Consider the following 19,939-nt stretch of genomic DNA (forward strand, 5'->3'; position numbering starts at 1 on the left):
AAAATGAAGATGCTACATGGGAGAAATAGATTTATTCATTTTTACTCTTGGGGGGGGGCATGAAAATAAACTTTGTGGACTGACTTAATGGAAACACAGTGTACTGGTTAATGGCTTATCTTGTTACCTCCTTTCACTTGTTTTCTTGGGGCTGACAGTGTGCCAGCCTCTGTGAATGTAGTTGGAACAAAGGGAGGTGGGGTGTGCTGCCCCTAGGAGGCCACTGTGGTGGTGGCGCCTGCCCTCTGCACACAGGTGGCAATCTGTGGAGCTGTGTGCACTGGAGTTCAGCAGGAATGGGGTGGGCGGCTTAGATTGTGAGTCCAAGGACAGGGTCTGCTGGACAGCAGGGACCATATGAGTGTGTGGCTGGCACCTAAAATAGATACATTTAAAGATGCATGTATTTATATATACATGTGTCTTTCTGTTTTGACTTGATGGACTTTAAACCTTTTAAGTTTAGAATTTTTTTAAAACATTTAAACACTAAGATATTCAAATGTGAATTAAAGGGATTCCCTCAATGACAAAACAGTTACATTTTTGTAAAAGAATTTTCAGAAACTGTCTTGATTTTGCACCCCTGCTCAAGCAGCCTGCTTCTGGGAGTTGGGGTCCCTGCAGAATGGCTGGTCATGGCGCTCCTCTGCAGCACACTACCATCTGACTTGACTGGGGTTGATTGTGCAAAGCTTGCTTTTCCTGTTGCTAACAATCGTGCCTATCCACGTATCTAACTCCTAAAATTCTTCATGACCTTGAAAGAGATGATTGTCTAGACTTGGTGTGGAGCTGGAGATGAGCCAGTTAATCATTTAATTCTGTCGGGATTTGGCTTCTTCATAGTCTTCAGTTTGCTTCAGGTGTTACTTTAAGGAAAATGAGCCCAGGAAGGGGGTATGGTTATTTGGATAGAATTGACGTATCCAAGATTGCATTAGAATCAGCACCATCCTGGCTTCTGTACCTGCTGTCAGCCATGTGAGGGGAGGATGGGGTCTCCATGTGGCCCTGCTTCAGCTCACATGTTTATTGACCAGAGTAAGCTATTTGTTACAAAATGCACGCCCACGTTTTACCATCTGACTGTTTCTATCAATCCACTTTGGGGAGAAGTTTTAACATACTTCTGTGCAGTGTGCTTTATCTCTATTGCTCTCCTTTCCCCATCACCGTTTTTCCCTTAAATTATTTGGGAATTTTGTGGGGAAATATGCATGTTTGTGTTTCCAGAGTTAATTCCTGCTAATAGTGGTAAAACTACTGTGGATAAAAGGTTATTTATGGAGTTTAACAGTTATACTTGTTATATAGTAGGAGATGCTTAAGTAAAGTGGCTGCCAAGTGCAAGTTATTTCTCAGATCTAATTAGTAAAAACATGGAGAAAAAGATCAGCTATCTAAATTGGATTTTCCTTGATTTCTGTGATGATCGCAAAATATGTGTAAGTTGTACCCATTGTTATTACTAAAACTATTAATGAATTTATAATATTAAAGCAAATTTTGTCTAACATCCTTGATTTATACATACTAGTTTTATGGGGAATCTTTGAGAAGAAATTTATTGATGGTCTGACTGAAATTCTGAATGAGTCTCTGAAGTGCATAGAGTAGAAAACAAAATATTTTAGAGTTGAGGATTGATGACTGATGGCTTACTAATGAGAGAATGCATTGTTACACAAGAAGTGACATCTTCATACTGTAATTACTAGAGCTGTTTTTGTCAGGCTTAAAGTAGCTAAGATAGGGCATAAATGGTTCTCTCATTTTCCTTTCTGTAGTTTCACCAGTGATCATTAAAGAGTGGGCAGCTTACAAAGGGAAATCGCCACAAACCCCGGAATTGGTGGAAGCTCTTGCCTTCAGGGAATGGACCTGCCCCAATCTGAAGAGGCTGTGGCTGGGGAAGGCGGTGGAGGACAAGAACCGCAGAATGAGGGCCTTCCTGGCCTGCATGAGGTCAGACACACCAGCCATGCTCAACCCAGCCAGTGTGCCCACTCATCTCACGGTGCTGTGCTGCGTCCTACGGTAGGTGCCACTGGCCGCCTCTTCAGCCACTGCACGTTCTCCAGCAGGGGCTTGTACAAATGCCTCTCAAAGAAGTGCACTGTATGAAGTTACAGTTCAGTACCCCAGATTCACCTGGGGTTATTCCAGATGAATCAGGTTGTCAGTTGAATTTGTTCCCATCTAATATTTTCATATATTATAGAAATATAGGTCATGTAAATACAACATGAGTTTGAGTTGATGCTATATAGTGTGTTTATAGAATAGGTAACATTTGATGAACCTATATTTTATGTAGATATCATAATGATTTTAAACATAGTTTATCCTTTAAATGTTAAAGCTTTTGATGACTATTGGGGGACTGTATTATATGTTTATATATTAGTAATTTTTCTTTGGTAAAATGTGTCTCTTCTTCCTCCTTCATTTATTTAATCATATGTAGATCAGTATGGACTTGTGGTTATCTCTCTTTCTAGGGTTATAACCTGATACAGCCTTGTTATTTGGTTGTTCAGTTTGTTCCAGCTCAGGCCTTGGGAGCTTGTTAAGTGGCTCCTATGTCCTTTGTCCCCCCTGACCCTCCAGCATGTCCTTGCTTTCTAGCACCACAGGATGCCCAGGTTCATCCTGTGTCTGCCCTGCCCTGGAACCTGCTGTCTCTAAGGGGCTGACTCCTGCCTTGGAGAGAAGGTTAAAAACCCAAATATGTGCACTGTGTTCTTCCAGACTCTTATCAGTCAGTGGGCCACAAACGCCTGTGTGGAGACTGTTGGTGTTTGGAGTAGTTCAGTGGTAGAATTCTGCTGCACGGGAGGCCCGGGTTCAGCTCCCGGCCAGTGCAAAAGCAATGCTGTTGAGCTTCCCAGGTGGTGCCAGGGGTAAAGAATCCCTGCCAGTGCAGGAGCCACAATGCAGGTTCAGTCCGTGGGTCAGGAGGACCCCTTGGAGTAGGAAATCTCAATCCAGACCAGTATTCTTGCCTGGAAAGTTCCCTGGACAGAGGAGCCTTGGCAGGATATGGTCTGTGGGGTTGCAAAAAAGTCAGACATGGCTTAACAACTGAACAACAACAACAACAGTATAGCGTGGTATATCAGTTTCTTATCTTTATCTCCATTGAGGATTAGCCTAGTGGGAGAGACTAATTTTTTCATTTTGGTTTTAGAATCTTCTTCTGATTTCCTCTATGGAATTCATTTTATATTAGCCAAAACATTAAGACTTTGGGTTACTGGAAGATTAAATAGCAGTAGTGAATTTGGTTACTTTGTGTTTCTCTCTTCCAAGTTTAAAATCATGTGTGGCATTTCATGTGTTGGGTAGACAGCTAACTGTCTACTGTATGCCTGACTTGAAGGTCCCATTGGGCCCTGAGTAAGAACGATGTGTGTGGCACTTGAGGCTTGTTCGGTTGCCCCTTGGCCAGAAGCACCCATATGTTAGTGGGGGACAGCCTCTGTTGATGCTTGCACGGTGCTCATAGTGTTTCATGACGCTTGGGATTGTGGTGCCTTCACGTCTTGTCTGTTCATTCACTGGACCTCATGGGGTACTGGGATACCTAGCAAGTGCAGACTGGACAGTGATCAGACCCCAGTCTTTGGCTCAGTCCTCATGACTTCCTTGGCCATTACTCCAGAAATAGCTCTGCCTCTTTTAGGCACTGTTCAGATGGCCTTTGGAAAGTCATGATTTCAGGATTGTCCTGGCTCCCATTTATTTGTTTGTTTTGTGGTTGTTTATAAAAATCATACTCATTTTAGAACTTGAAAAGGTTAACAAATGCAACTAGTAATCTTGAGTTTGATTGAGCCTCCTCCCATGCTCATCTCTGTGGTGTCAAGAGTACATGAGTACCATGAGTACAGCACAGGTTCCCTCATCCTTGCTACTTGGGTAGAAGCCAGAAGACATGCTTGGTTGTGCAGAGACTGTTGTGTGCAGCGTCGGCTTGAAGCCGTGGAGTTTCCCACTTGGTAAGACTCACAGAGTTTCAGATCCTGAGGAGGAGGGGCTGGTTGGGAAGAGATGAGAGAGAGTGGCTTGTGGCACAAGTCTCAGGATTTGGGGTCAGGACATCAGTAAATGGGTTGGTCCATCTCTGCGAAGAGAATTTGTTCTACCTTCGTGAGTGTTTTGGGCCACAGGGACAAGTAGGTAAAGGAGTATACCCTGTACGGCCTGTTTGATTGATGGGTATGGCCTGCTAAGAATGTGCGATGAAGGGCATGGGGGTGGGGGCAGGGGCAGGTGCAGATGCGTAAGAAGGTTGGTGTGTCTCTCCAAGGGCTTGCCAAGGACAGGCTATAGTCTAGGGCCAATGGGCCCAGTGGTCTTTCTCTGGAGAAATTGCAGCTGTGTGACAGTAGTCTGCTGAGGTTGGGGGAGAGGCACCAAAGGGCAGCTTCTGTGTCCCCGAGATGGTAAGGCCCTGTTGGAGGCCACACAGCGTGACCCTTGGCCTTGATGGCTGAGCTGGGCAAATGTCAGCAGCCACAAGGCCAGGCTGTCATCCCAAAGGCTCTTCCCTTCCTTAATCTTTTTTTTTCTTTAACATAATTTTAAACTTGAAATTGCAAAATTAGTACAAAGATTTGGTGGCTATTTTTCACCCAGTTTCCCAACATATTAAATTTTTACTGCAGTGGCTTTCTCTTCTCCTGGCTGTTTGTCCTGAATCCCTTGAATGGAAGCTGTGAGTATGACACCACCCTTATCCCTAAGCTCTTTGTTTCTTTCTTTTCTTTTTTTTTTAAAGACATCCTCAAAATCAGAAAAATACTGATACATCTCATCTACAGATACTCAGATTTTTCTTTTTATCTCAGTAACATCCTTTATTAGCAACAAAATCTTGCCTTGTTCTTGCATTCAGGTGCCTTGTCTCCTCCAGATTTCTCAGGTTTCTTTGGGTTGATGCAGAGATGTTTCTGAAGAGTAAACACTGGTGTGTTTTATAGATCAGGGATCTGGAGATTATGTCTTTTAGACAACATGTGAGCTAATGGGTGTGGCTGCTCTAGGAAATTGTGTTTAAAAACAGCCAGCCAGCCCCTGGGTGCAGTTTGTCAATCTCTGGGTAGACTTTTTCTCAGTCAAGATTTGCTGATGTTCTTTCGTGATGAGGTTCAACTTCTGCCTTTGGGGCAGGAGGTGGTGATCTTCTCTATGCTTTCACTAGTGATGTCAGTACCTATATGTTACATATGTTCCAAATGTGACATTGCAAGAGCAGTCAGGACTTCACTGGTGATCCAGTGGTTAAGAATTCCCTGCCAGTGCAAGGGACACAGATTCTATCCCTGGTCTGGAAAGATCCCACGTGCCTTGGGGCAACTAATCCCATTCACAGCAGATACTGTGTGCCACAACTTGTGAAGCCTACGCGCCCTGGAGCCAGTACTCCGCAAGGAGAGAAGCTGACACAGTGAGAAGCTGGCAAGCTGCAACTAGAGAGAGCCAGTGCGCAGCAGGGAAGACCCAGCATAGCCATAAATAAATGAATGAATGAATAGAGCAATCAGAAAGGGGGAGAATGACAGCCAAATCTCTAGAATCCTTGTAGTGACACCAAGGAGGGACTAGCATCTGAGCAGAGGTTCAGTGTGAGGGTCAAGTATGTATCCAGAACGAAACAGAAAGCAGCCTTCCTGGGGGACAGCTGAGACCAGACCGATGACGTCCTTATCCAAGAGAGCTTCTGAGAAGACAAACTGAGTTACTTTCTGGAGGAACTTAATAAATTAGATAGAGGGAATAAATTAGATAGAGGGTTTGAGCCCCCCAAACAAGTGCAGGTTGTTGCAACATAGCCAGGAACATAGCCAGGGTTCAGCTGCCCAGCTGTGCCAGTCGGAGGCAGACCACGTTGGTTCTGTCCATCAAGTGACTTGGAGACCTCTTCTAGTCCAGCTTCCGTGCTTCTGAAGGGCAGTGTGAGGAGAGGTGACTAGCGGAGAACTCAGATACCCTCAGACTCCAGTGGTAGAAAACGTAAAGCCTGGCCCAGGAGGAAGACATGGGAAAAAGTGTCTGGAGAAAACTGAGAAACATAAAGGGATTGAAAACACTGTCATGCACAGATAAGGATAGTGTGGACACAGGAGATCGAAGGGTCAGCTTTTGTTCACTGCAGTGCCGGTGGTACCGTCCATGTTCTGTGGTCTTTAAGCTGTTTGTCTGTATATATGCATATCTTTAGGAACGCACATCATGCTCTTTCTATATACAGAAGTTTCTTCTGAGGACTTGAATTGAAAAAGAGATAAAGGTTAACTTTGTTAAAATGTAAATAGAAAGTCAGATGGAGGAAATGGTAGGTATTGGGATTCTCTCGTAGCTAAGTTGGTAAAGAATCTGACTGCCATGCAGGAGACCCAGGTTTGATCTCCTGGGTCGGGAGATCCTGTGAGGAAGGAAATGGACACCCACTCCATCCAATATTCTTGCCTGGGAAATCCCATGGACAGAGGAGCCTGGCGGGCTACAGTGCATGGGGTCGCAAAGAGTCGGACACAGCTTAGCGACTAAACCACCACTAACCCCAAAGACTTTCTGTTGCAGCTAAACTGGGTGCCGAGAGTCTTTGCTGCCAGGAAAACCAGGAAGGAACTTGAGAAAAACGCCCTGTCCACGACACAGTCTTTCCCCGAATCGTCATATTTAAAGAAACATCTAGCCTTAGGGCTAGGGGATGAAGAGGGGAATTAGTGTTTGCGGGATGAAAAGAGTTGTAGTGATGGATGGTGGGGGATGTCTGTTGGAATACAGTGATTATACCTAATGCCGTTGCACTGTCAATCTAAAAGTGATTAAAATGCTAGATTTTTTGTTATGTGTATTTTGAAGTGTTAGCTGCTCAGATATTATGTGTATTTTACCACAGTTTTTAAAAAATAAGAAAAATAAAAGGGATGCAAAATATGGATACTTAGGCAAGGAACATTTTATATTGAGCACAATCTTTCCACAATAATTTTTTTCAGAGAAAAGTAGGGAGACTTTGTTCAGATTTGCTGTTTCTTGCATCAAATTGTGGTTAAAACTCAGTAAGACTTTTGTTTAAGATGTTTGGCACTCAACCAATTACATAGGGTATTATTTTTATCTTTGTAAGTGTTGGCAGTTTAATAAAGTAAAACTTCTACATCACTCTTTTAAGTATATCTGATCAAATCTAAATACCATAGAGATTTAACACCCACCTTGTTTACCTTGTTTGTTTACCTTCCTTTTTGCTTCTACTGCATAATTTGACCGTGAAGTACATAAGCTCTGTGCCTCCACTTCACCGTCTCTATAATGGGACAGTAATGGTTCCTGCCTCAGAGTGGCTGTGACCACTTAAGGAATCGGTTGTGTGCAAATACTAGCACCTGGCACCAGTGAGCACTTTCATTTTTCTATTGGGATTTTTATTGAAAATACCCCTCTTAATCATTTGGATAGAACTTCCTCCTTCCCCTTTTATGTTTACATTCCTGTGGATGAATATTAATTATTACCGAAATGAGAGAAGGCTCTGCACTAACTCTGATTCTAATTTTGTCAACTTAAATTTTAAGGGCTGAGAAACCTTTCTCAGCAGACAGTACTGGAAAAGAGCTTTGTTAGGTATGTCACAGTTCTCCAGACTCCTCTTAAGCTATTTGCCAGAGATCACATAGGGATGACCAGGAGTTATTTGGAGGTATCAGCTGGCAGCATGACTAGGTCATCCTTCAAGTTTGCTGAATACAGACTTAGGAACCATTGGATATGCAGTGAGGCTTATGATGAAGTTCTTACTGGCTAGCCCCTCGCTCTCACACCCAGATACTGTTTGGGGTTGTGCCTTTACCTAGTGCTTTGGAGGTTGTCACTGGGCCAGTGCTGAGCGGCAAGGTGAGTAAAGGGAAGTGATCAGTAGAGAAAAGGGACTATGGACACCTGCCAGTTCTCAGGCAGATAGTACAAATGGAAGTTTGGAGACTTAGAAATTGATTTCCCTTTAGGTGCTCACACCAGGGTGGCCCCAGTACGCCTGCATGACCCCAGGGATGGCTGGCACTAGCTCTTCAGGTGCCGGTTCTGAAGCCTGAAGCTTTATTGTCCCTGCTGTCACTTCCTATTCCACTGCAGGGCATTCACCTGCCACCACCAGAGCCCCTTCCGTGCAGACAGTTTACACAAGACTTAACTCTTTATCAGGAGGTAAATCTTGCTTATTTGGACTTAGGACCTACCTCCCAGGTACTGTGTATTGAATTAAAATAGATAAATCATATAAATTGGTGCTTAACATATATTTTCAGAGTTTAAACCCCTCAGAAAAATATATAAGTTATATACTAAAAAAAAAAATTACCAGCTGGTTTGCAGTGTGTTCTTATTTAGTATGCTATTGTTAATTATTGCAGAATCAAACATTCTGATCAGCCCAGCTAATGATTAGGTTTCCATTTGTAACTGGCATCATCCAGTGAAACTAGAGAAGCTGGCTAAGAAGTCCGTAGAGGCCTCCTTGGTTTGTGTCATCCTGACTCTCCCTAGAAGCCGATCACCAGGTTGTGCGTGTGACTGGTGACTGCTCCATCCTGACACCAGACCCTCTCTGTCCACCCCCTGTAGGTATATGGTGCAGTGGCCTGGAGCACGGATACTGCGTCGCCAGGAGCTGGATGCCTTCCTGGCTCAGGCGCTGTCCCCCAAACTCTATGAGCCTGATCAGCTGCAGGAGCTCAAGGTAATCTACAAACCTCATTCTTTGTTTTGGGAGGTCTTATTTTGGAGCCATGGCTCACCAAGCAGTCACTCAGTGCACTAAACTAGTAATACTAATGACGTGAACTTAAGAGCCTCAGGGCAAAAGGGTTATAGAAACAGTCAAGTCTACTTTTGTGTGATAAAGATTTTTCCCTTGTTTACCAGTGGGTATTTATTCTTGTTTTTCACATCAGGAAGTAAACTTGCCTTTTATTTCAGGTGGGGATCCCAAACCCTGGGAGGGCTTGGTCCTAAGAGTTTACTAACATCTGGCCAGGAGTCTTTTTCTTATTTCGTTCTATTATTCCTAAATACAACATTCGTTTTCTCTAAAAAAAAAAAAAAAAAAGTCTTTGCCCTCCTGGTATTATAAATCCCTTTTAAAAAACCACTTGAAGAACAATATTATGTCATCATTCCTGTGCCCTTCTAGTCAGCATTTAACATCGTATTCCTTTTAATTTTCCCTTCTAGTATTCTTTTTTTTTTCCTTTGATTGTTTTGACAGTATTAATTTTGTCCATTTTGTCACCTGGTTTTTTGGTGTGCTTATCTTTTCAGTGCACTTTTATTAGTCACTATGTCCACATGGCTGTACTTGCTTTCTAATTTCTACACTAAATTTTAGAAAGTTCAAGACTTCAGAGTTAGCTAAATTAGTGGATCTGCCTTTTCTTTTTAATGTACAGGGTTTTGGTTTTTTCTTTGCCATTGGTTTGATTTTTTTTTGTTGTGGTTTGTGTTTTTTGTTTGTTTTTTTACAAAATTTGATTTGTAATCAAGTAATCTCTTTTGACAAAATTGCCTTCACTTTTAGATCTTTTTACCATTCTTTATGAAGGCGTTCTTACCCTGCAGAAGAATTTTAGGCTCATTTGATGGGTTTTCAGTATTCTACTGTTGGGGCTCAATAAATCTGTGGTTGCCCCTAAATTATTGAGTTAAATTCAGTAATCCAGTGTTGGCCCTCAACCGTGTGGACCCCATGTCATTTGTGATCACCTTAGGCTTCTGATGACTTTGAAACAAGCTAAACTAAAGACAACCAAACTTAGGCGAGTCTACCTCAATTATATTCTTTACTTTGTAGTTTAGAGAGAAATTTTTTTAATGGTTCTGAGTTTAAGTTTTCGTTGTAGAATATTTGGCCGGGTGTCCCCTGAGAGGCTGGCACTAAGTGCAGGCCCCTCGTCCTGTGTCCTAGAGTGGTGCCATCACCACCGTCTTCATCAGCAGACTGTGCTCAGGGGTGTGGTAAATACTTTGACTAGAGTGTGGTGCCATCCCTCTACCTCTACTTCCTGTTTCTCTTATTTAGATTATTACATCAGTATTGACATCCCAGTTCTGAAAATCAGACCGCCAGGTATCAGGTATGCCCACCAAGCCTTATTCACCATCAACTTGCTTTTACTCAAAGTTCATCTTCTCCCATATCCTTTTCATTTTTGGATCAACACATAGGATATAACTTTTGAAAGATAGTCACACTCTAAGCTTTCATTTTGGTTCTTTTGAGGTCTTAGTGCTTTCATGATTTTCTCCTGATTCTTCATCTAAAGCCAGGCATTTCTAGAGCTGTGTTTAGAAAGACCCATTTTATGTGCAGTTACTTCAAGCCCACCACTGTCCCTTTGGGTCTTGCTGGTCTGGAGGTCTGTGTTCCTTTCACCAAGGACAGCCTGCATCATTAGTGCTTCATTCACGAGCACCATAAATCCTGAGAGAGCTGGAAGGGAAAATAACAGCGTTCATTGGGGGGAGAAATAGTTGGGGTGTTTTGTTTTGTTTTTTAAGATCAGTGATCCTCTCAGTTATCAGATTGAGAACTAATCATTATTTAAATGAACAAAAATCCCTATGCAGAGACTGAGAGTCCCAAAATTCAGTGATAGAAAAGTAAATTTCAAAATGGCTTTTTCACTTAACCGTTAAAGTTGTTTTGATATTTCAAAAGCAGTGACAGTGCTTTTCTATAAAACACCGTTTTCCTGCTTAGGATATAGTCAACTCTTGATTTTTGTTGTTGTTTTAGAGGCCATTATCCAGTTTGTGGATTGCCCAGATCCTGTTTTTCTTCTCCCATTTTTGCCGATCATGTGCTTTGAGAATAAAGAGGAGAACAGAAGGGAAAGACCTAATTTTGACAGTTTGCCCTCTTGATGGCTATTCTGATGGGAGGTTTGGGAAAAGATGTTGAAACCATTGGTTTAAATGAATTTGCAAGAGTTTCATCTTGTCCATTCTCTGTCCTCCCGCCACAACCCTGAACAATTGATGAGTGTTCTGCGTGGCTCAGTGATTAACAGCCCTCACTTTTTCCCTGTTATTTTTTATTTTTTGGCACCTCTCCTAGGTTACCAGCACAAACATAAAGACTAAGGTAAAGTCAGCACTGATGCTGTATTTGAAGGAGGGTGGGTAAAGGATGAAGAGAAAGATCTTTGTACAGTTTTAATATTTATCCAGTTTCTTTCTCCCTTGCTCTTGACATCCCTATAATTGCCTTAAATTCTTTTAACAGTTTCACATGCCAAGTGCAGCATTAAAAGATGGAAAATGAAGAGCTTTAAAGACAGTATTAGGGACGTGCAGCATGTCTGTGATACCTGTAAGAATTGTTGTGCATATAGGTAAATATGCCAAATCAAAGTAAGAGTCTGTTGCCCAGTAATTAGAAGTTGGACAAAGTAAACCTCACTGGAATTTGGTTCTTCAACTAATTGGCTGGAGATACATTCCATATTTGTGTTTCCTATAAGATTACAAAATCTTGTCACTATTTTTCTAGTTAAGGAACTTTGAATAATGGTGAATATTTTATCTTCTGTGGTATAAGAGAATGAGGTTAAAATGTGAATATTACAGCCATTTCTATGATCAAGAGTTCAGATTCTGGTGCTACCAGTTATCAATTTTGTGACCTTGAGCTCTCTGTGACTCAGTTTCTCCATCCATGAAATGGAGTTCTAACAGCAGTATCACACATACAGTTGTTGAGATGTTAATGAAATAATATATGAAAAAATACTTAGTGCGGTATCAGATACATATTTAGTAAGTGCCCCATAAATATTAGATAGTGTTATATGTACAATTAACATTTAGGGAATGAAGTATAAAGTACCATGTAAAATAACTAAAATTTTTTTGAATCAAGTGAAATCATACAGTAATTGAGATTTTATTCACTTTATTTAGACAGTTTCTAAGAACTTTCCTTTATTAAATTAATAGTTGCTATTTCTAAAACTAATTGACTTGAAAATCATTTCTTAAACCCATAAAAACATAGTTCATTAAGTAATGATAAAGTCATTTAAAATAAATATATATGTGTGTGGATAAGGTAGACTTAGCCATTCCTCCCATCAGCTCACTGGGAAGTTACTTGTTTTAACTGAGGTGCCTCTGTGTTCTGGCTCTTATTTCTTAGCCTCAGCACTCAGATGGGCATCTGCCAAAGTGGGTTTGAGCCCTGTTAGTTAAGTGAGGCCTGAGGGTGGATATGGCCCGCGCCACCAGTCACTAAGAAATGACGGTAGCATCGAATTTCCCCAAAGGACGCTGCTGCCACTTTGTTTTCTTCAGCGCAGCATCAGCATCACCGTTGCCTTCCCCTCCGCCTTGACCAGGCCCTCCCTTCCCGGCCTAGAAGACTGTGGACTGGCAGCAAGAGAGTGGCTAGAGGCCTGGTTGCCATCATCCCTGCAGAGAGGCCAGGAGATGGGTGCTGCACGGGTAGCCCCCAAGCTCAGGCTGGCATCGCTGCTGTGACACTTTCCCACAGCGTCAGTGTTTAGGAAGGAGAAACTCTTTCTCTGCCTCGAGACTCAGAAGAAAGGGATTTCCACTTCCTTTCTGCAGTGCAGAGAGAGGCAGGATCAGTAGGGATCTAAGTAAGTTAGGTGACTTTTTTTATTTCCATTTTGTGCCCGCCCCGCTTTCTGCTCATAAATGTAAAAATTCATCTATCATCCCGAACCCACATGCCCTCAACTGAATATGCTTATTAGTTACTCTTTCCAGCACTACATTGGACAAGCAGAAGCCAGCAGGCGTGGGCTGGGAGGGACAGACTTCTTCAGGTTCAGGAAGTTCTTCACTGCATTGACTTCAAGTTTTGTTTTTTGTGTTGTTTTGGTTTTTTTTTAAGTTGAAAAATATGGTGTTAGCTGATAATGGGGAATGTTGACAACGACAGCACGACACATCAGATAATCATAAGTTCATTAGTGTTTGGCACCGGAGTCATCTTTTTTCTCTTTAATGAAAAGCTTGTTTACCTGCCACAGTTAGGCATTGCTTAGTTTGGTACGCATAAAGACTGCATTCGCAAGATACCATAACCTTAGAAAATAAACATGCATGGTGGGAAGACAGACATCAGGACAGTTAAAACTCAGTCCTGGATAATCCACAAACTAGGTCCTTCACAGATAATCAAGAGTTGACTGTATTTGTCAGTGTTTCTTGTCCTGTGCATTAGATGCTAGAAGAAAGGGCTATGTGTACAAAGGAAGGCTCACAGCACCAATGACTTGAGGGAAAAGAACCCAGAAATGCAAGTCTCTAGACTCTGATAGTCTGCATGGTTCAGATACAGTGTTTTTGCTGTTGTGTTCTTTCATTTATAAGCTATCCATTTCTCCTAAAACATTTTGACAGTCTCATTAATAAGTTGCTATCTAAAACATTAACATATAAAATAGACATAAAATATAAGCTTTAGAATGAAATTATACCAAGTAATTTCTTTCCAAATAATTTTTTTAAGATAACTACTTTAAAAATGCAGAATCTTAATAGAATATTCCTTTTTACCACATTTCTGTTAATATATTACCAGTGTTTAGAATCTGCAGTATAAAATTTTATTTCATAAATGAATTGTGGGCTTCTTAACTGCTAAGGAGACCATTAATGATTTGTTACTTTGTCATGTGTCCACCTTAAACACAGTATTGATTTACACTTGTATAACTCTTTACAAATTTCAAATTGAAATATTTCAGTATGTTTATAAAACAGCCTCTTAAACTTAAATTTGTTAAATAACATAAAAAGTCTTTCTGTTCAGACAGGTCAGTGTTAAGTCACTGTAAGATAGTGATAGAGCTACTTAGGGGGCATTTGGTTGAGGGGTGTCCTTATGACCCATGGAGAGTTATAGTCAGACATTGCAAGAGTTGGATGCTGTAGTACTCTTACTCCATAGAAATAATTCTTTTCCATTTAAAGATTGAGAACCTCGACCCCCGAGGCATTCAGCTGTCAGCTCTCTTCATGAGTGGCGTGGACATGGCCCTGTTTGCAAACGACGCATGTGGCCAGCCAGTACCCTGGGAACACTGCTGTCCTTGGATGTATTTTGATGGGAAGCTCTTCCAGTCCAAACTCCTCAAAGCAAGCCGGGAAAAGACCCCACTCATCGACCTCTGTGATGGTCAGGTCAGTTGCAGGAAAGCAGGCTGGGTGGGGCAGGGAGGAGGGGGTGGCCCCTTCTAACCAGAACGAAGTAATGTTCACTAGCTAATCTGTTGTCTTTCCTACTGAATTTGTAATGAGCCCATGCAACAAGAATTTAATTTAGATTGAGCCAGCCCAGTGTGTAACTAAATGTCAATTCAGTGCCCATATGAGCTGAGCCCAGAACATACACTTGGTTCTCATTATTCACAGTAATTGTACTGTATGAATTCACCTTGAACACTGAATTAGCAAATACTGAATTTTTGCACTTAGGGAAAATACAGGGTTAGGGTCCTGCAAGCCTTCTGTTGCATCGTCTTCATCAGTCAGTCAATAAGACAATAACCTTGTCTTATGTATATTTCTGTTTAAATATTTCTTAATGCATATACATCGTTAACTCACTCACATTGAACTTATGACTGGCAACGTTATAACTCAGCTTCAACAAAGCTCATTTAACTAACACACGCATTTTGTCTGTACGGCACATCACAGCCTGGCACTTGGGAACACTAGCCAATACTCAGCACTGTGCTATTCTAACAGCAAAATCATTCACAAAAACACAAAATTGTGGCACTAAGGAGATGGTGACTGGACACATGTTTACAGTATAAAAACTGAAGCATGAAGGAAGTGCTGTGCTTTCTTTAACCTTAGGTGGCAACTCAAGCTTTATTCCACTCAGTGAATGTCTTCAGATGACTGTGAAAATGCTAGGAGTATTGATTTTGAGTTTATAAATAAATTTTAGCAAGTGGCTGAGTTTACAGATGTGGAACTCATGAATAGTCAGGATTGACTGTACTTGTTACAGTTCTAATTTAAAAATAAAGTGAAGTAGGTCATCAGGTTATCTTGTCCCTTTGTATATAAAAGAAGTTCACATATGCTGCAAGCTTTTTGCTTTTTAACCTTAGACTACAAAACATGTATTCTTCCACATGCTGCTTAAGTTCAGCTCAGTTTAAAGACAAATTTACAGAGTAAGCAGATTTTCAGGTTCTTTGATTAAAGATTTGTTGCTGGTATAGCGACTTAGCACATACATATTTATGTATTTATCAACAAAAGACACTCAGTGTTTTTTTGCAGTATAATTTGACACACACAAGTTGTATTGCTCACATTTGTGCAGGCTACCTCACTGGTAGCCCCATGGACAGGTCAATTGGTCTATTGTCCTTTCTCTATTAGAGAGCTCCAGGCATCTCTTAAGAAGCATCTACTACTCTTTGCCTCAGTTCCTTTTCTGTAAAGTGAATGTTTGACCTAAAATTGAATTGGTTAGGAAAGTAAAATTTAAAGATGTGAACTCGGCATCGTCTACTCCCTGGTGCATGAGCGGAAGGAAGGCTGCAAGCATGACTTGTCTGGACTTGGTCATTGATTTTGAGAACCAAATTTGTTTTCAGTTAATACATTTTATACTAAGTGGTTCTCATCTAAAAATATGTTGAGAAGGTAGAAATTTAAATTCTTGTTTTATAAGATTATGAGATAAAGTATCTTTTTTTTTTTTTTTGGCTTTTTTTTTTTTTTTGGCTTTTGTGGTCATGTTTGCATTCTGTGGCCTTCCCTGGTAGCTCAGTGGTAAAGAATCTGCCTGACAATGCAGGAGATGTAGGAGATACAGGTTTGATCTCTGGGTCAGGAAGATCCTCTGGAGAAGGAAATGGCAAGCCACTCCAGTTACTCTTGCCTGGAAAATCCCACGCACAGAGGAGCCTGGTGGGCCATAGTCCATGGGGTCACAGAGTCAGACAGGACTTACCGACTATACTACAACAACAACAGTAACATTGCATTCACTGAGCAGATTGTGGCTGTGTTATTTATGGGTAAATAAGCACAGACAGAGGAGCCTGGCGGGCTACAGTCCATGAGGTCACAAAGAGTAGGACATGACTAAGTGGTTAACACACATGTAGGCGTAGCATAGTGGTCAGCATGTCTTATTTCTTCCTGTTCATTCCAATTCAATTGAATTGAATTTGTGAATGAAGTTTTCACATGCCAGTCCTTGACTTCCAGGCCGAGCAAGCTGCCAAGGTAGAAAAGATGCGACAAAGCATCCTGGAAGGGCTGAACTTCTCCCGGCAGAGCCACCCACTCCCCTTCCCACCGCCAGCGGCGCTGCCTTTCTACCCCACCTCTGTGTACCCACGGCACTTCGGGCCCGTCCCCCCGGCCCAGGGCCGAGGGCGGGGCTTTGCAGGTGAGTGTGTCCACCACTGTAGGTACGGACTTGCTAGTGTGGGGAGACAGACACACATACATAACATGCAGGCCTTCTCAGTGAGCTGTATCCTGCTGTGTTGAGACCTTGTAAATAATTCTCAGCCTTAGTTATGAAGTTTGCAGCAACAGCTCTTCACATTAGAAAGGAATAAACTTGATCCTGGAAGAGATTACGTATGGGAAAGGGAGTGGGAGCAGAAGCTATTGCAGAGATATGATTTTTAAATTGGTCAGTGTAGCCAATTTAACTACAAAGTCAGCCAAAAAACTCTGCTGACATTTGTGGTTTAAGATTTTCTCATGTTGTGGGGTCAGCGGAGCTGTCCTCCACTAAGGGTGCCTCCCAAGCCTGTGGCAGAGCCCATAGCAATAGTGTTTGGTCTCCAGAGGCTCCTCAAAGAGCAGGCAAGATGACTTTCCTGTGTTGCTTGTGAACAGAAGAGTCAGGAGGCTCTTCCCTGGCAGCTAATGGTGTAAGAACAACTGAAGGGCACGGGGGTCTCTCTGCCTGAAAGCCCACTGGTGGCTTTCCCTGAACCCAGTTCCTCATGGCTTCTCCCGTCTCTCTCCACCCGGGTCCCACAGGAGTCTGTGGCTTTGGAAGCCCCTATGGGGAAACTGTAGCGACAGGCGCTTACCGTGCCTTCCGAGTGGCGACAGCAACAGGACACTGTGGAGCCTTCTCAGGCAGTGACAGCAGCAGGACTAGCAAGTCACAGGGCGGTAATTATGCCACAACTCCTCCTAGAGCTTTTTTCCACCAGCAGCTTCCCGCTCCTTCTGGCTCTTCTTCCTCCTTGTCTGTCCTGACTCCAGCACCAAGTCCTTTCTGATAGGCCCCCACTCTGGTATTTGCTGCTGCTCATCTGCCAGCCTCTGCCTGCCCCCGGGTCTCTGCGGCAGCTTTGCTCTGACCCACCTCTGTCTTCCAGCGGGACCAGTGTGTCCACACACAGCCCTTCTGTGCACCTGCCTCCTAATCATTGCCTCCTGTGATAGACAGGTTGCCCATTCATTCCCAGGGACGTTTTTTTGCCTTCATGTTCTCTAACAGCCCTCTCTAGGTAAAGAGGATCATGCTTGTATAGAAGAATCTAAGGGCATTGTACAGTTCTTGGCATAAAAGAGTTTTTCATAGTTTTTTTCAGAGAAATATTAGTGAAGAAAAGTCTAATAAAATAGTCTGGTTTAAATTTCCATTGCTTCTCTTCTCATTCATATTAGGCTTGTGAGGGTGAGAAAAAGTGTGAACACTGAGTTTTGAAATATTATCTTGTGATTTTGCTGTACTTTGAAGCCCATGACTTGTAACTTTGTCATAAATGCCACATTTTGGGACTGCAAATCTAAACCTGACTGTCAAGTCAGTGTTACAGGATTACTCAAATACAGTTTTGAAGAACTTTTAGGATAGGCAAGCCTTTCTTGATCAGAAATATTTTTCCAGTTGAGTTACTTGGGTTCTTAGAGAAGCTACTAGAGACATCTTTTGTAATAGTAATACTCTTCTGGGTGAACGCTGCCCTCTCTCTGTAGCTGTGGAAGCCACTTTTCTTCTGCTGGACTTGCATGCCTGCTCCTGCCTCCCCTTAGTTCTCCTGGCTTTCCAGGGTGCTTTCCTCCTGTTACTGCGCATCACACAATGCACAGTAATGTGTGTTCTCTGCTTTACAATCAGCTTCAGCTTTTTGCAACCCTTGCCTGGAAACTCATGCTGGCCTGCAGTTGTGATAAAATACTGTTGGGGGGGTGGGGAGGAGTCCTGACTGTGAACATTGCTCTATCAGTGGTTTAGTCTGAAATGACAGTAGGAACGTGCTTCCTAACTTTTACCAAATTGTGTCTGGAATTCAGATCTCCACTGTCCAGTATGGTAGCCGCTGGCCACATGTGGCCTTCAAGCACTTGAACTGTGGCTCATCCAAACTGAGCTGTGTCCTAAGCGCGCACCTAATTTTACAGACTTAACATAGAAAGAATGCATAATGTCTCATTAGTAGTTTTTTATATTGATTACATGTTATTTTGGGTATATTGGGTTAAATAAAATACGTTATTAATATTTACTTCATGTGTTCTTACTTTTTTAATGTAGCTACTAGAAAATGTAAGACTTATTTGTAGGTTTTGTTGGACAGCGCTACCTAGCTGTTAATGATCATGGCTAACATCCGGATGATGGAGAATTTATTATAATCCTTTCCATCTCCCAAAAAAGAAGATGCTTGAGGTTCTGTTTTGTTTTGTTTTTATCAGAAATTTTGGTATCAATTAATTGTCTAAGCATTTTCTTAGGTAAGTTAGAAAACTTTGGAATATTCAGGCTACCAGTAATTAATAGAAGTTAGTGAATACAAGGAATATTTGTAACCCTGCCTAGGGAAATTATCATTTAATAACACAATGAGACTTAACAGGCTAGCTTTACTGATTAATTTCTGTAATGTTTTGTTAAGGTAGTAAAGTCTAAGTAATTACCCAAAGAGAAAAACGTTTGAATTTGCAGATTTCTATCTTGATAATGTGGAAGGTGTGCCATGTATACCCAGTACTTTATTGGATCTGTTTCTTCCTAATAGCTGTACTCATTTTTCAGCCATAACTTAATTTCAGTTGTGATTTCTTCCAGTAGCCAACACAGTTGTCTTACTTTCAGATATATTTTTAATGACAACTTAAAATCATTAAAATCAAACTGTGTGCAAAGATAGTTCACATAATAAACAAGAAGTCTTTAGAAAGGAAGAGAAAGGGCTTCATATGAAGTAGAAACCACATTTGAAAAGAAATTGCTTGCTTGTTTCTCTTTGCTATTTCTGTGATTGTCAAGATTTTTTTCATCTACTTTTGTGCAGGAATCCAACCTATACCTTCTCAGGGAGGGAAGCTAGAAATAGCTGGCACCGTGGTTGGCCACTGGGCTGGGAGCAGACGGGGCCGAGGCGGCCGTGGGCCTTTCCCCCTGCAGGTAGTTTCTGTTGGAGGACCAGCAAGAGGGTGAGTTCTGAACCATGAAAATGTATTTGTGTAAATAAAACCAACCTCTTACCTGTTACTTTAATTATAAGCTTACTGGTAACATCTTTATATCATTAAATATATTTTTATTGGTTATGTAGGATTCCATTATATACAACAGTATGTAATTATGTAAACCATTGTTAAAGAATTATCCAGAAATTAAAGTCTGTGCTTCCTATAGCATAGACTAGACACCTTTAAATCCATTTGATATTATTTTAAATGTTATCTTTAAGAGATACAAGTCTGTTTGCTTTTGTTCTCTATTATGTGTTTAGGCGTCCAAGAGGCGTTATTTCCACTCCAGTGATCCGAACATTTGGAAGAGGTGGAAGGTACTATGGCAGAGGCTATAAAAACCAGGGTGCGATTCAGGTAATAGCACCACGCAGTGCTAGTGCCAGCTCACTTCTGGGCGCCTGCTCTGCCC

The 19,939-nt window shown here is 41.8% G+C and overlaps 1 protein-coding gene across 2 annotated transcripts in view; it reads left to right on the forward strand.

Annotated features, from left to right (window-relative positions):
• Positions 1-19,939, forward strand: part of FAM120A (family with sequence similarity 120 member A) — a 115,962-nt gene that overhangs the window by 87,805 nt on the left and 8,218 nt on the right. The window contains exons 11-17 of one of the 2 annotated variants that reach the window (XM_019966604.2): positions 1,791-2,040; positions 8,638-8,752; positions 14,014-14,223; positions 16,282-16,465; positions 17,074-17,211; positions 19,344-19,485; positions 19,788-19,884. In XM_019966604.2, coding sequence (XP_019822163.2) covers positions 1,791-2,040; positions 8,638-8,752; positions 14,014-14,223; positions 16,282-16,465; positions 17,074-17,211; positions 19,344-19,485; positions 19,788-19,884 — 1,136 coding nt within the window. Of the gene's footprint in view, positions 1-1,790; positions 2,041-8,637; positions 8,753-10,090; positions 10,146-14,013; positions 14,224-16,281; positions 16,466-17,073; positions 17,212-19,343; positions 19,486-19,787; positions 19,885-19,939 lie in introns of those variants that run through there. The other variant, XM_019966605.2, reaches the window with a different exon arrangement.

The sequence above is a fragment of the Bos indicus genome, chromosome 8 (assembly GCF_029378745.1).
Source record: "Bos indicus isolate NIAB-ARS_2022 breed Sahiwal x Tharparkar chromosome 8, NIAB-ARS_B.indTharparkar_mat_pri_1.0, whole genome shotgun sequence".
NCBI lineage: Eukaryota > Metazoa > Chordata > Mammalia > Artiodactyla > Bovidae > Bos > Bos indicus.